Raw genomic sequence first — 14,516 nt, forward strand, 5'->3', positions numbered from 1 at the left:
GTGTCACAAAAAAATAGAAACATTATTTTGGTAGCCCCAAAAAAATAAAAGTATGCACAATCGCTAAAAAGTATCTGGCCATTTAGGACAAAAACACTCCGGTCATTAAGGGGTAAAATTGCCTTTGTATATACAGTTTCTTTAATCCATATGGATTTTTACCACTTCTTGTTCACATTTGTTCAGTTTCATTGTTTTTACAACAATCATTCTTATTTTTGGTAGTGTGCATGGAACTCTTTGAAACATAAAGGCTAAAGAAGAAGGACATTTGGTGGACATTTAGTGTCATCTTTTTTTTTTTTTTATCCTATGCGTTGGTCCATATTGTTATAAGCTGATTTTCAATAGAACATATACTGAAAGGCACGGCACATTCATTCTTTTATAGCTTTTCAATTTGTACACAATATTATGTTGGATTCAAAGGACTGTGTTCTTTAGATTGTATTCACACTGTAATATGGTGATAAAAGAGCAAGATCTTTATTTTTCTGTTCTATTATGTTGTGTTTGAAGTGGAAATAGATTCATCCTCCTTTATGTGATGCACTTACAGAAGCAAGATCATTTTCTGTAAACAGTACCTAGCTGAACTGTGGATTGCCCTGTGTGACTAGGAATGTACGGCAACCATAAAATTAAGTTAATTGATTTTTCAGTCTGTCCTGTGTATGATAATTGGGTAATCCAGTAAAGCATAGTGTATTTATGGTCTATCAGATCTTAACCATTTCAGGACCTCCGCTAAACAGGTAGAAGTCCGGTCTTTAAAGATGGTTCTCGCTTGTGCCTGATTTAAGCATCAGAGGCCCAGGGCTAATACAGTATCTGTGATCAAAGTAATGCAGATTGTGTGCATTTAACACCTCAGATGGCATGGTCAAATGTGACCATTGCATCTGGGAACGTTAAAACTTGGAGCTGCATGCTCCCCCCTTTCCATAGAATAAAAAAAAAAATTAAACAACATGGACATCGCCATGTCTAAAAACTCCCATACTATTAAAATATAGAAATATTTATCCCATATGACGAACGGCATAATGGAAAAAAAATCAAAATGGTCAATTAAATAAAAAGAGGTCAAAAAGTTGTTCACATAATCCAAGATGGTATGAACAAAAACTACAGATCATCCTAGAAAAAATTAGCCCTACACAGCTCCATAAATATAACTATAAAAAATGAACAGAAAAAGTACATTTTTTTCCAACTTTTTACAGTATTAAAACTCAAGAAAAACAATATAAATGTGGTATCACCGTAATTGTACTATCCTGGAGAATGAAGGTAACTGGTCAGTTTTACCACATTGGGAACATCGTAAAAACAAAACCCATAGAACTGTGGCAAAATGATTTTTTTTTCCAATTATAACCCGTTTGGATTTTTTTTTTACAGCTTCCCACTACATTGTATGCAATAGTAAATGGTGCCATTAAAAAGTACAACTTGTCCCGCAAAAAACACGCCCTCATATGGCTACACAAAAGGAAAAATAAAAAAAGCTATGGCTCAGGGAAGGCAGGAAGTGAAAAAAAGGAAATGCGAAGATGAAAAATCCCAGGGTCCTGAAGGGATTAAATTGGTTTTCTGAGACTTTTATACTGATGGCCTGTCTATAGGCTGATAGGTTATCGGTATCTGATCATTGGGGGTCTTACATACAGGACCCCTACCAATCGAATTTTTAAGAAGGCAACAGCTCTCACAGTAGCACCGCGGCCCTCTTGCAGCTTAGCCTAGGGCAGTGACATCAGGTTCATCGGTCACGCAGCCAAGGCGCAGCTCAACCCCATAGAAGTGGAAGTGGTTGAGCTGCAATACCAACCACAGTCCCTATCAAAGGGACGACGCTGTGCTTGCTGAGCTGAAAGAAGCTCGAGCACTAATGCTTCTCAAAGGTTTCTTAATCAGTGGAGGTCCCAGGTGTCCGACCCACACCAAACAGAAACTGATCCAGAGAATAGGTAATCAATATAAAAGTCTCCCTTTTAAACCTTAAGGAGCTTGCAATTTTTTACCTTAAGGACCAGGCTGTTTTTTGGAAACTTGACATGTGTCACTTTATGTGGTAATAACTTCAGAATGCTTTTACATAATTAGGAAAAATTATCAATTTTCAAAATTAGAATTTATCTGCTTTTAAAGCAGCTAGTGATACATCATAAAAGAGTTATTACTTTACATTTCCCATATGTCCACTTTCATGTTTGCATCATTTTGTAAATGTAATTTTATTTTTTAGGACCTTATAAGGCTAAGGCCTCATGCACACGACTGTTGTGTGCATCCGTGGCCGTTGTGCCGTTTTCCGTTTTTTTTCGCGGACCCATTGACTTTCAATGGGTCCGTGGAAAAATCAGAAAATGCACCATTTGGCAGCCGCATCAGTGATCCGTGTTTCCTGGCCGTGAAAAAAATAAGACCTGTCCTATTTCTTTCACGGCCAATGGTTCACGGACTCACACAAGATTGTCATCCGCGTCCGTGATCCGTGTCCGTGATCCGTGTCCGTTTTTTCCTATAATTTCAATGGCAAACTTGACTTAGATAATTTTTTCATTTTTCATGTCCGTGGCTCCTCCAAAAAACAAGGAAGACCCACGGACGAAAAAACGGTCATGGATCACGGACCTACGGACCCTGTTTTTGCGGAGCTTAAAAAAAACGGTCATGTGCATGAGGCCTTAGAATTAGAGTTGAGCGGACACCTGGATGTTCGGACTCGTAGGGTTCGGCCGAACTTCACAAAAAAGTCGAACTTGACCCACACTTGACCCCGAACCCCATTGAAGTCAATGGGGACTCAAACGTTTGAGCACTAAAATGGCTGTAAAAAAGTCATGGAAAGGGCTAGTGGGCTGCAAATGGCAGCAAAATGTGGTTAAGAGCATGGCAAGTGCTCTGCAAACAAATGTGGATAGGGAAATTACTTAAAATAACATAAAATACATTAAAAAAAATATATATATTGATCTTGGAGGACGAGGTCCATATGGAGTAGGAGGTTGAGGAGGCGGTGGATGTGGTGGTGTAGGTGGAAGCTGCGGTGGAGGATGATGAGGTAGCCTACACTGCTTTTTCGTTTATTTTATTTTTTATATATAATTTTTTTGTTTAAATTAGGGAATATAACCTGTTATAACCCTCTCCAGCCGTGCTAAACAAACGTTCAGAAAATACACTGGCTGCAGGGCAGGCCAGCACCTCCAAGGCGTAAAGAGCAAGCTCAGGCCATATGCCCAATTTGTAGACCCAGAAGACCCAGAAGTTGAAGGGGGCAGACTCATCAGCCAGTACGTGTAGGCGTGTGCACACATATTGCTCCACCATGTCGCATGTCTCTGTGATGTCCACGATCCAATTGGATATTTCTCTATCAACTTTCGATGTTCTTTTCTGCGCCTACCATGTTGATCATGGTTAGCTGCGAATCAGGGTTCCATGCCGGACAGGGAGCGCGAGAAAGGGAGACCACATCCAAGGGAGGTCAATGGCTACAATGTGATCAAACTGAAATGTGGGACAAATTATTGAAGCCGAAGCTTCCAAGTAAAGGAGCGGGCACGCTCCAATTACCCACTCCCGACTCGGGGAGCTAGTGACGATAAATAACAATACAGGACTCTTAAGATGCCCTGTTATTGGAATGATTATTAAAAAATTATAGGGAATGTCACTGGGGTATTTTGGATTTGGAAACGTTAGACAGGAGAGGCCCTGCTGCCGCTTTGTTAACTCTAGATAATGTCTGCCTGATCGCACGTCCTAGTTACGTCCACGATCCAATTGGATGTCTTCTCTATCAACTTTCGATGTTCTTTTCTGCGCCTACCATGTTGATCACAGCTAGCGGCGATTGCGGCGAATCAGGGTTCCACGGCGGAGAGGGAGCGTGAGAAAGGGATACCACATCCAAGGGAGGTCAATGGCTGCAATGTGATTGAGCTGAAATGTGGGACAAGTTATTAAAGCGGAAGGATTGAATGAAAGGTCCAATTAAAGACTAATTTTACAAATTTAATTCCCTGTCACGTATGCAGAGCAGGGGTTTTTCATTGCCAGAAATGGGTTAATGTCACCCACGAATGGAACAGATTTAAAAAAATGTGGTCCTTGTCACCTATGCAGAGTAGGGGTTTATTCACGGGGCAAAAATGGTAAAATGCCACCCAAGACTGTAACAGAAAAATGTGTGAAATTTATTAACCTGTCTACTAGGTAGAGCAGGCGTATATCACAGCCCAAAATTTGTGAATGTCACCAGACAATGTAGCAAAAAAATTGTGAAATTTATTAACCTGTCTACTAGGTAGAGCAGGGGTATATGACAGCCAAAAATTGGTGTATGTCACCTGAAAATGTAACAGAAAAATTTGTGAAATTTGTTTACCTGTCTACTAGGTAGAGCAGGGGTATATCACAGCCAAAAATTGGTGAATTTCACCCGAAAATGTAACAGACAAATTAGTGAAATGACATAAAATAAAATATGTACAAATTGAAAAAAATAATCTTGATGTATGAGGTGGAGGTCCATATGGAGTAGGCGGTGGACGTAGCGGTGTAGGTGGAAGTAGCTGGGGAGGAGGATGAGGTAGCCAACACTAGTTTTTTGTTTACTTTTTTTAAAATTTAATTTAATTTAATTTTTTTTAATTAGGGTACACCCCAAAAGAGTGGGAAATATAAAAATGCAACAATGAGCAATTGCGCTGTAGTATAACAATGGCTGGATAAGGCCGGTATACTACGAGGATTGTATGTCCTTACGAATGCATATTTGGGCTAATCACATGCTCAGATAATACACTCACTGCAGGGCAGGCCAGCACCTCCAAGGCGTCAAGGGCAAGCTCAGGCCATGTGCCCAATTTGGAGACCCAGAAGTTGAAGGGGGCAGAACCGTCATTCAGTATGTGTAGAAGTGTGCACACATACTGCTCCACCATGTTGCTGAAATGCTGCCTCCTGCTAAGACGTTTGTAAAGGGGGAATATTAATCACCAATATTATGTGAATATCGATAATTAATATTCCTAAATAGGAGGAGCCGTCTAGTGATGACTCTGCCTATTTATACCTTTATATAACAATTACAATACCTTCGCTATGCTTACACTGATCGCTACACTAGCTTCATGCGCCTAACTCACTACCGCTAACAAGTACACGCTACACAAAGGGTACAAATATAACCGTAATTATTAATACCTGACGCACACAATATACTCGCAATCCAGCACTAAATATACAGTACTCAACTACACTACAGGTTCCCAAATTCCACCCACAAACTAACTATACAATACACACATACAAGTAATAACAACCCACCCACCTGGTTCTATACTATCCCAATGGGGTACACCGAGGGTTAACGGTGGTCTTACAGGGGTGTAAGCCGACCACAAACACAAAGGATAATATCAGAACTGTACAGCAATGCAGGGGATAAATACCCTGCAAGTGTACAGTGAGGGTGGGGGGGGGGGGGGCAGGGTTTAAGGAGGGGTTACAACCAGGGGTTAATCAGGGTAGGAAAAGGGTAAACCTATATATATTTATAGATCAATGGTTATAAATATATATACATATAGACGTACACACCACAATACAAATCTAGCTTCAACAGACAATTCCCAATTCCACCCCACACTCTAGCTGTACATACATTCCTTAGCAGCCCACCCCAGCAGCTACTGGAGTAAGCAGGCAGCAGTGAAGGGATAGGCAGGGAAGGGGTGAATATGGTTGGCACTGCAAGGGCAGAGGTACAATGCCATCCCAGCGTATACTCAGCCATCTCCAGGGGCAAATGGGCCTCTCTTCCTTCAGGCAGCAGTCCTCATGTGTCTCTGGTTCTAGTCTGGTTGCAAGAGACCCTCTTCCTGGTTTCAGGCTCCTATATCAGCCTCAAAACCAGCCCACCTCCCCCCTCCCCCCTTCTCAGGGGTGTGACATCATAGTGTGACTGTGACGTATGCATGCCAGTTGGCCCCCTGAGGCTAGCAGCACCACATGCCCAGCCATGTCACAAACACAAGGTGGGGCCGCATAGTAAATAGGCTGATAAACTCAACAAAGTGCCTCAAATCAATTGATCCCTTTGAAGTCACCAGCCACCTGGAGACATATCCACCCCCTGCAGGAACTGGCTGAATGCCGGGGAAATTTAAGTATATATGCAGCAGGCTGAATCCAGCCTGCTTTTGTGGGAGGGGCGTAGGGGGCTTCTTAAGCCCAAGCCGCCCAGCTCACCGGGTGCACGTCCTCTCTCGCCTGACGCTGGTAGGAGGAGCTGCACCCGTCACTTGCATTTACGGCCCGAAAGCTGCCTGCACGTGCAGCGGTTTCTGCACGCCAGAACCGCCAACTCCAAGGTAAATCCCCCCTCCGGTAACCTCAGCCCCGTCCCCCACCCTCCTCAGCTCCCGCCCGTCCCCCCGCCACCAGTCTCCTCCGCACCCCGCCCGGTCACTTGCCTCCTCTCCTTCCGCTTCCGTCTCGCCGGCTTGCGCTCCAACCTGGAGCGCATCACGTGACCGCGGCTCGGCGTCCCGGAAGTCGGCAGGAGCGGGCGCTTCCGTCTCTGGCCCCGGCTCGTCCTCCTCTCGCTCCCAGCGCTCGTGGATGCACGGATATCCACGAGCGTCGGGGGATTCCCCTAGCTTCAGCGGCACTCCCCCCCCCCCCCCGGACCCAGCCGGACCGCTGCCGGTGCCGTTGGTCGTGGGGGGGGGGGGAGGATAGTGATAGCACTGCAATTGCAAAAGCGTGAACTAATTAGAGCCGAGTGGGGCTTCGGGTGGGCTGCTGAATGTCAGTGTCTACAAAATGTGTCCCGATGTGGCTTCTTGCCGATTCATTATGTATTCTCTATAGGCCTTGTTTGGTATTGTTTTGTGTTGACACCTGGACATACTTTCACTAGATATATGTGCATGCTGCTTGATAATAAAGCCCTCCTCAGCTCCCGCCCGTCGCCCCGCCGCCAGTCTCCTCCGCACCCCGCCCGGTCACTTGCCTCCTCTCCTGCCGCTTCCGTCTCGCCGGCTTGCGCTCCAACCTGGAGCGCATCACGTGACCGCGGCGCGGCGTCCCGGAAGTCGGCAGGAGCAGGCGCTTCCATCTCTGGCCCCGGCCATCCCTCCTCTCGCTCCCACCGCTCGTGGATGCACGGATATCCACGAGCGTCTGGGGGGGAAAAGGGGGGGGGGCCTGGAGGACAGCCCAGCTTGCTGCCTGGCGTGCCCCTGCCCAGGCCGGTACCCCGCTCCCGACCGCGGCAGGGAGCCAGGGAGGAAGGGAGGAAAAAAAAAAAAAAAAAAAAATGTTTCCCAACCCGTCCACCCTCCACTACTTTTCTGTCCGCAGGAACGCCCTGCTCTCTTCTCATCTCTTTCCGCTCTCTTAAAAAAAAAAAAAAAAAAAAAAAAAAAAAAGTTCACAGGCAAGGCCTGTTTCCATCCGACATCGCCTGGCCGTGTCCTATCTCTCTCTTTGTTTTTCCGCTCGGGTCACGCAACCCAGGGGTCTTCAAGGTGGTACGCCCACCTCGCATGCCCACACCTACCCCGGGCCTGGTACGCCCAGGCCCCACTTTGTCCCAACAGTCTTCTTCACAGGTACGCCCTGAACCGCCCCTCAACCCGTCCACCCAGGGTGGCCGGGCTCACATTTCTCTCAGCGTCCCCTCGCTACAACCCCATCGGTTCCGCAAGGACGCAACCCCACCCACGTGTTTTTCCACTCCTTGGCTCGCCGCTGCAGCAGTCACGCGCCGTCCCCCGGCTCCGGCCCGGTCAAATGCCAGGAAACCTCTGGTCTCGCACCAGTTGCGCTTTCCTTAAATCAACACGTTCGGTCTTGTCCTTTCAGGTGACTAAGCTACTCCGTGAGTGCTCCCTTGGAATCCTTTGGCCCCCTTTTTTTTTTTTTTTTTTTTTTTTTTTTCGTCCAGGTAAGTAGCGGCCACGATTCACTATTCCGGCCGCCCGGCACAGCCAATCGTGGCATCATATACTGTTCTTTTCAGGTGTACCAGGGATAATCTCGGCTTCACCAGGTCTCTTCCGTCCCCTCTGTTCACGGCATTAACAGCTCCAGCATCTTAAGGTAAGGTTATAAACCACGCCCAGTAAGGGGACCTCGCGTCCTCCGGCCTCGCCCCGACGCTGGGCACCTCTGTCCCGCCACGCGCTTCTCTCTGTAATGCCACCCGCACCCACCTCGCTTCCCCCTCCAGCTTTCCTTTTCCCTCTTCGTTTCAGCTCCAACATGTCCCACGTGTCCGACATCGAGGACGCTCTATCGATCGTGGAGTCTGCGGTATCGGAACGGGCAAGTCGCTCTTCTTACCGGACATGGACCATCCCCAAGATGATTGCCGAGCTGGACAAGCGAGGAATCCGCCATTCGGCCACAGCCCGAAAGGCCGAATTATATCACCTATTGTTTCCCGAGCCATCTACAGGGTCCACGGAGCAGATCCCCATGTCGACCATACAGCTGTCACTAACGCAGCTACACGCCACCATAAACAATTTGTCCAGTTCCATCTGTGACATGAATACCAGGCTCCAGGCAGTCGAAAGCAGGGACGCTTCACCTGCCGCACCCTCCAGTCCCGCCCCTGGTCCTTCCACTTCCCAGCCATCTTCCTCAGGTAGGTTGTCTGGGCCGCCCGAAATAGCCCCCTCCTTTTTCGTCCCCGAAAACCTGCGCAGGGACATTCTCGCAGGCAAGGACGTGAACCTGGCTGCGGTCCTCATCTCCACGCACGACACGGTGGAAAACCGGACCATCGCTTGCGGGGACGTGTCCGTAGTCCTGAAGGCCAAAGACGCGAGGTTGAACAAAAAACTCTCCATCCCAGAGTTCGTGCTCGCGTTCAGCCTCTACCGCGACATCATCTGCGCAGCACACCCAGCCAGAAGAGAGGAGCTGGACGCATATTTATACAGGGTCACGGAGCTTGGGCACAAATACGGAGGATTTGCATATTACGACTATCACCGGTCATTTTCGGCGAAGGCAGCTGCAGCCCTCGCCCAGTTCCAGCATATTACCAACTGGGCCTCCCTCGACATGGAGCTATTCTGCAGACACTTTGCAGGTCTCAGGTCTCCTTTTTGCTCCTTCTGCCAGTCAGTCCTGCACGCCTCCGATTGGTGCCCAAGCTCCCACGCCTCCCCCCTGCCAAAACAGCAGCCGAGCACTTCGGCCCCCCAGAAACCGGGTCCGCTCCTGGACAAATTGGGTCGCCCCATCGTGTACCTGGGAAAAAACCAGTTGTGCAACAACTTCAACTCCAGCTTCTGCAACTATAGCAAATGTAAGGCGCTCCACATTTGTTCCACCGGCTTCCGGGCCCACCCCCAGTCCACCTGCTCCCAGCGCTCGGCCAAAAGCTGACTGGCCGACATTAATGTCCCCCTTCTCATCTCCCTCCTCAATACCCACCACGATCCCGCCTTCGTCCAATTCCTGCATTCCGGTTTTTCATCAGGCTTCCACACCGGCCTGGTCACCCTGCCTCGGGATTCCTGGGAGACCCCCAATCTCATGTCAGCCATGACGGACCCGGCCTCGGTGGATTCCCTTCTGCAGGTCGAGCTGCAGAAGGGTTTTATCATAGGGCCTTTTCCCACCCCTCCCTTCCAAGTCTACAGGGTGAGCCCCATTGGGTTGGTCCGCAGCAAAAATTCCAATAAAAACCGATTAATATATGATTTGTCAGCGCCTCATGCATCCAGCACCCCGAGCCTCAACTCGTTGATACCATCGGAAGAATACTCCATGCGCTATTCTTCCCTGGACGAAGCCATCCAACTCATCCTACAGGTAGGGGCAGGGGCTTGGCTCTCAAAAGCGGACATTTCGGACGCTTTCAAGCTTCTACCAATCCAGCCCCACCTCTGGAGGTTTCACGGGATCAAATGGAGGGACCAGTATTACTTTGCCACCCGCCTCACGTTCGGGTCAAAGAGCAGCCCCTGGCTCTTTGATCAGTTCGCCCAGGCCCTCCATTGGATCCTGGTAAACCACGGCAACTGTCCCAGAGTCATACACTACCTGGACGATTTCTTACTGGTCGAGAACCCAAACCACGTGCCCGACAGGTTGGAAAGCCTCCTCTGCATTTTTTCCGCCTTACAGGTCCCAGTGGCGCCATCAAAGGTTGACGGCCCTAGCACGGTCCTCACCTTCTTGTGTATCACGCTCGATACCTGCAGAATGGAAGCCAGACTCCCAGAGGACAAACTAGTCAGGCTCCAGTCATGCATTTCTGCTCACATCGGTTCCAGAACCATGTCCAAGGGCGACCTGCAGTCACTTTTGGGTTCTCTCAACTTTGCAACCCGCATCATGCCGCAGGGACGATCCTTCACAGCAAGACTCCTCCAGTTGTTACCCACAGCCTCAACCCAGGACTCGCTGATCCAACTGGACCGTGAAGCCCTGGCCGACCTGGACATGTGGAGGGTCTTTCTGTCAGCATGGAATGGCATCTCCATGTTCGTCCCTCACTGGAGCCCCACCTGCCCGACCGTGTACTCCGACGCGGCAGCATCCGTCGGGTTCGGCGCCTTATTCGGCCACCAGTGGTTCGCTGATTCCTGGCCCTCCCAGATCCTCTCAGACCCTCAAGCCATCCAGTCCTCTCCTCTCCTTGAATTGTACCCAATCGTGGCAGCAGCACAAGTCTGGGGCAAAGTATGGAGCAACATGCCCGTGCGTTTTTTCACCGACAACCACACGGTCGTCGACATCATCTCCAAAGGCAGATCCAGTTCACCCAAAGTCATGCGCTTCCTACGCAAACTCACCTGGCTTGCCCTCAAGTACAATTTCCATGTTTCTTGCACCCACATCCAGGGTATCAGGAACGTCGCAGCAGATGCCTTGTCTCGCTTAAACCTGACTCTCTTCTTCCAGGTCATGCCTCAAGCCGACAGAATCGGGATTCCACCCCCGGACTTCGGCTCTCTGATCCTGGACTAGACAGGCACCTAGTCATGGCTCATACTCTCATCCGCAAGTCCCTGTCCGAAAACTCCACAAGGAACTACCAGTCGGGTTGGAAAGCTTTCGAGGTATTTCGTCACCTTCACCCCAGAAGCAACGTAAGCGAAACCGCTTTCATCATGGCTTTCCTGGCATACTGCCACAAGGACCTACACCTCTCCTTCAGCACCATCAGATCGTATCTGTCAGGAGTCCAGCATCACCTCATGATCCATCAGCCAGACAGCAACCCTATCTTTTCTTCCCACGCCATCAAAGCCACACTGCGGGGTATTCAAAAATGCTCTCACAAATCCGGACCCGCCAGGCAACCCGTCTCAGGGGACCTGTTCAGGAAACTCTCATCCTCCCTAGACGGCAGTCCTTTTGGCCCTTTCAGAAGCTGCATTCTCAAAGCCGCCCTCTACCTAAGCTTCTACGGCTTTCTCCGGCCCGGGGAATTCACCGGCACCTCTCCTCACAACTCAGGCCCGGCTCTAAACCAACTCACCCGTAGTCGCGAGCATTTCACCTTCACCTTGCCAGTCTCCAAAACTTCACAAATCGGGCCCCCAGTGCACATAGAATACTTCCCGACTTCCAACTCCTGGTGTCCCGTGGCCGTCCTCAACGGGTTACTCACCACACTGGGCAATCGGGCTCCCGCCAGCCCTCTCCTTCCTTTCCCGTCACGACCTCTCACGTCCTCGCAGTTTGTCAAACACATTCGCAGCCTCGCGTCCGGGTTAGGGTTCAACCCCCAGGCCATCACGGGCCATTCATTCCGGATCGGAGCCGCCTCCGCCGCCTCCAAACATGGGGTCCCGGCCCATATCATCCGTAAGATGGGCCGCTGGAAGTCCTCTTGCTTCTCACGATACATCCCGCACCCGAAAGCCGAAATCGCTGCGGCTTTCTCTGACTTAGTTCTGTAGTACCATCTTTCACAATAAAGAGTCGCTCCTTACACCTTTCCTACTCGTATTTTGCCCCCTTTATTTGGCCTACCCTCGTCACGTGGCAACAGGCACACCACCAGCCACTGTAGCTAGATTAGGTTCAGTCACACTCCACAGGCTTCGCGCCGCAGCCAGGACCACAAATGCAGCAGGCTGAATCCAGCCTGCTTTTGTGGGAGGGGCGTAGGGGGCTTCTTAAGCCCAAGCCGCCCAGCTCACCGGGTGCACGTCCTCTCTCGCCCCTCCCTCCCAACCCTTCTCTTTACATCTCCCATAGGGTATGCCCCCTTTATTTGGCCTACCCTCATCACGTGGCAACAGGCACACCACCAGCCACTGTAGCTAGATTAGGTTCAGTCACACTCCACAGGCTTCGCGCCGCAGCCAGGACCACAAATATATATATATTATTATACACACTTATATAGCGCTACTAATTCCGCAGCGCTTTACAAACATTATCATCCAACTGTCCCCAATGGGGCTCACAATCTAAGGTCCCTATCAGTATGTCTTTGGAGTGTGGGAGGACATACAAACACAGGGAGAACATACAAACTCCAGGCAGATGTTGCCCTTGGTCGGATTCGAACCTAGGACCCCAGTGCTGCAAGGCACCAGTGCTAACCACTGAGCCACCGTGCTGCCCGGGGCGCATCTATATACATATATATACTCATTATAAACCTGGGGGCATACATGGGCAGTTATAGGCCCATATATATATATATATATATATATATATAAATATATATATATATATATACACACCTATATAAGGGGCATAATGTATTCTAAGGGGGATTATATATATATATATATATATATATATATATATGTTATAAGGGGCCACAGCCATATATATATTATAAGGGGCACGGTCTAAAGGAGGCACATATTTCCCACAGGGGCCACCATGAGCCCCTGGGGATCACCATGGGAAGACGTGCGCAGATGCTGGGCACATCTGCGCACATCGTCCCATGATGCTGTGGTTAATGTTTGCACATATATACCATACATCCCCGCATGTGTTTGCAGGCATGCATGGATATATATGCATACGTCTCAACCCTTCCTCAACAACGTTCCATATCAGCTGGTGGTGCTGGTTGTTGTGGCATGCTGACAAAGCTTTTCCACAATTCGGCAATGCTAACTCTGCCTTCTCAGGTGCTGGAGTTGCCCCAGCTGCGTTGGCGACCTCTTCCTCCTCCTCTGCCTTTGCCTTGTGCTTTCACTGCGCCCCCACTGTCAGGTGGGAATGCCACATGTCTACCAGCGTGCGCTTGTACTCACACATCTTACGATCACGCTCCAGTGATGGAATAAAGGATGCTACGTTATCCTTGTAACTGGGATCCAGCAGTGTGGCCACCCAGTAATCAGCACAAGTTAGAATGTAGGCAACTCGGCGGTCATTGCAGAGACACTGCAGCATGTAATCGCTCACGTGTGCCAGGCTGCCCAGAGGCAACAACAAGCTGTCCTCTGTGGGAGGTGTATCATCTGTGTCCTCTGTATCCCCCCCAGCACCAGTGATGGTCATGAGCTGGTTTGGGTGCCACCCTGCTGTGAACACGGTTCCTCCTTCTCCATCTCCTCCTCCTCATCCTCCATCTCATCATCCTCCATAACTTTGCCCTGACTGAACAATTGTGTACCTGGCGTTTGTGGGTGCAGGAACCCGCCCTCTGAACCACTTGTGAATGACTGTCCGGAAACCCTCCTCCTCCTCCTGTGCCACATCCTCTTCCATCAACGCCAGAAGCGTTTTTTTTCCAGGAGGCATAGAAGTGGGATAGTAACGCTGAGAATGGCGTTATCGGCACTGGCCATGTGGGTGGAGTTCTCAAAACAGTGCAACAAGGAACACAGGTCTCGCATGGAGGCCCAGTCATTGGTGGTAAAGTGGTGCTGTTACGCAGAGCGACTCACCCCTGCGTGCTGCTGCTGAAACTCCACTATAGCCTGCTGCTGCTCGCACAGTCTAGCCAGCATGTGCAAGGTGGAGTTCCACCTTGTGGGCACGTTGCATATGAGCGGTGAGCGGGAAGGCTGAAGTTACGTTGCAGCGCTGACAGGCGAGCAGGGTGAGAATGCCGAAAGTTGGCACAGACAGCCCGCATATTCTGCAGCAGCTCTGATATATTGGGGTAATTTTTAAGGAGCCTCTGCACCACCAAATTCAGCACATGCTGGCTAATCCCAGAGCTGCTATGAGATTTCGCCCATTATCGCACACCACCAGGTCGGGCTTGAGGCTCAATGGCACCAACCACTCATCGGTCTGTTGTTCCATGCCCGTCCACAGCTCATGTGCAGTGTGGGGTTTGTCCCCCAAACTGATAAGCTTTAAAACTGCCTGCTGTCGTTGGTACCCTTGGCTGAAGTTGGTGGTGAAGGTGTTACGCTGACCATATGAAGAGCCGGTAGAGGATGAGGAAGCGGAGTAGGAGGAGGAAGCAACAGGAGGCAAACTGAAGTGCCCTGCAATCCTTGGTGATGGAAAGACATGCGCCAAACTGCTATCAGCTTCAG

At 49.5% G+C, this 14,516-nt stretch overlaps 1 protein-coding gene across 1 annotated transcript in view; it reads left to right on the forward strand.

Moving 5' to 3' along the window:
- Window positions 1-8,096: 8,096 nt before the first annotated feature.
- Window positions 8,097-14,516, forward strand: part of LOC122939341 — a 42,076-nt gene continuing 35,656 nt past the window's right edge. The window contains exons 1-3 of the mRNA XM_044295408.1: window positions 8,097-8,124; window positions 8,280-9,343; window positions 10,948-11,105. Of these exons, the coding sequence (XP_044151343.1) occupies window positions 8,287-9,343; window positions 10,948-11,105 (1,215 nt within the window). The 5' untranslated portion in view covers window positions 8,097-8,124; window positions 8,280-8,286. The remainder of the gene's footprint in view (window positions 8,125-8,279; window positions 9,344-10,947; window positions 11,106-14,516) is intronic.

The sequence above is a fragment of the Bufo gargarizans genome, chromosome 5 (genome assembly GCF_014858855.1).
Source record: "Bufo gargarizans isolate SCDJY-AF-19 chromosome 5, ASM1485885v1, whole genome shotgun sequence".
NCBI lineage: Eukaryota > Metazoa > Chordata > Amphibia > Anura > Bufonidae > Bufo > Bufo gargarizans.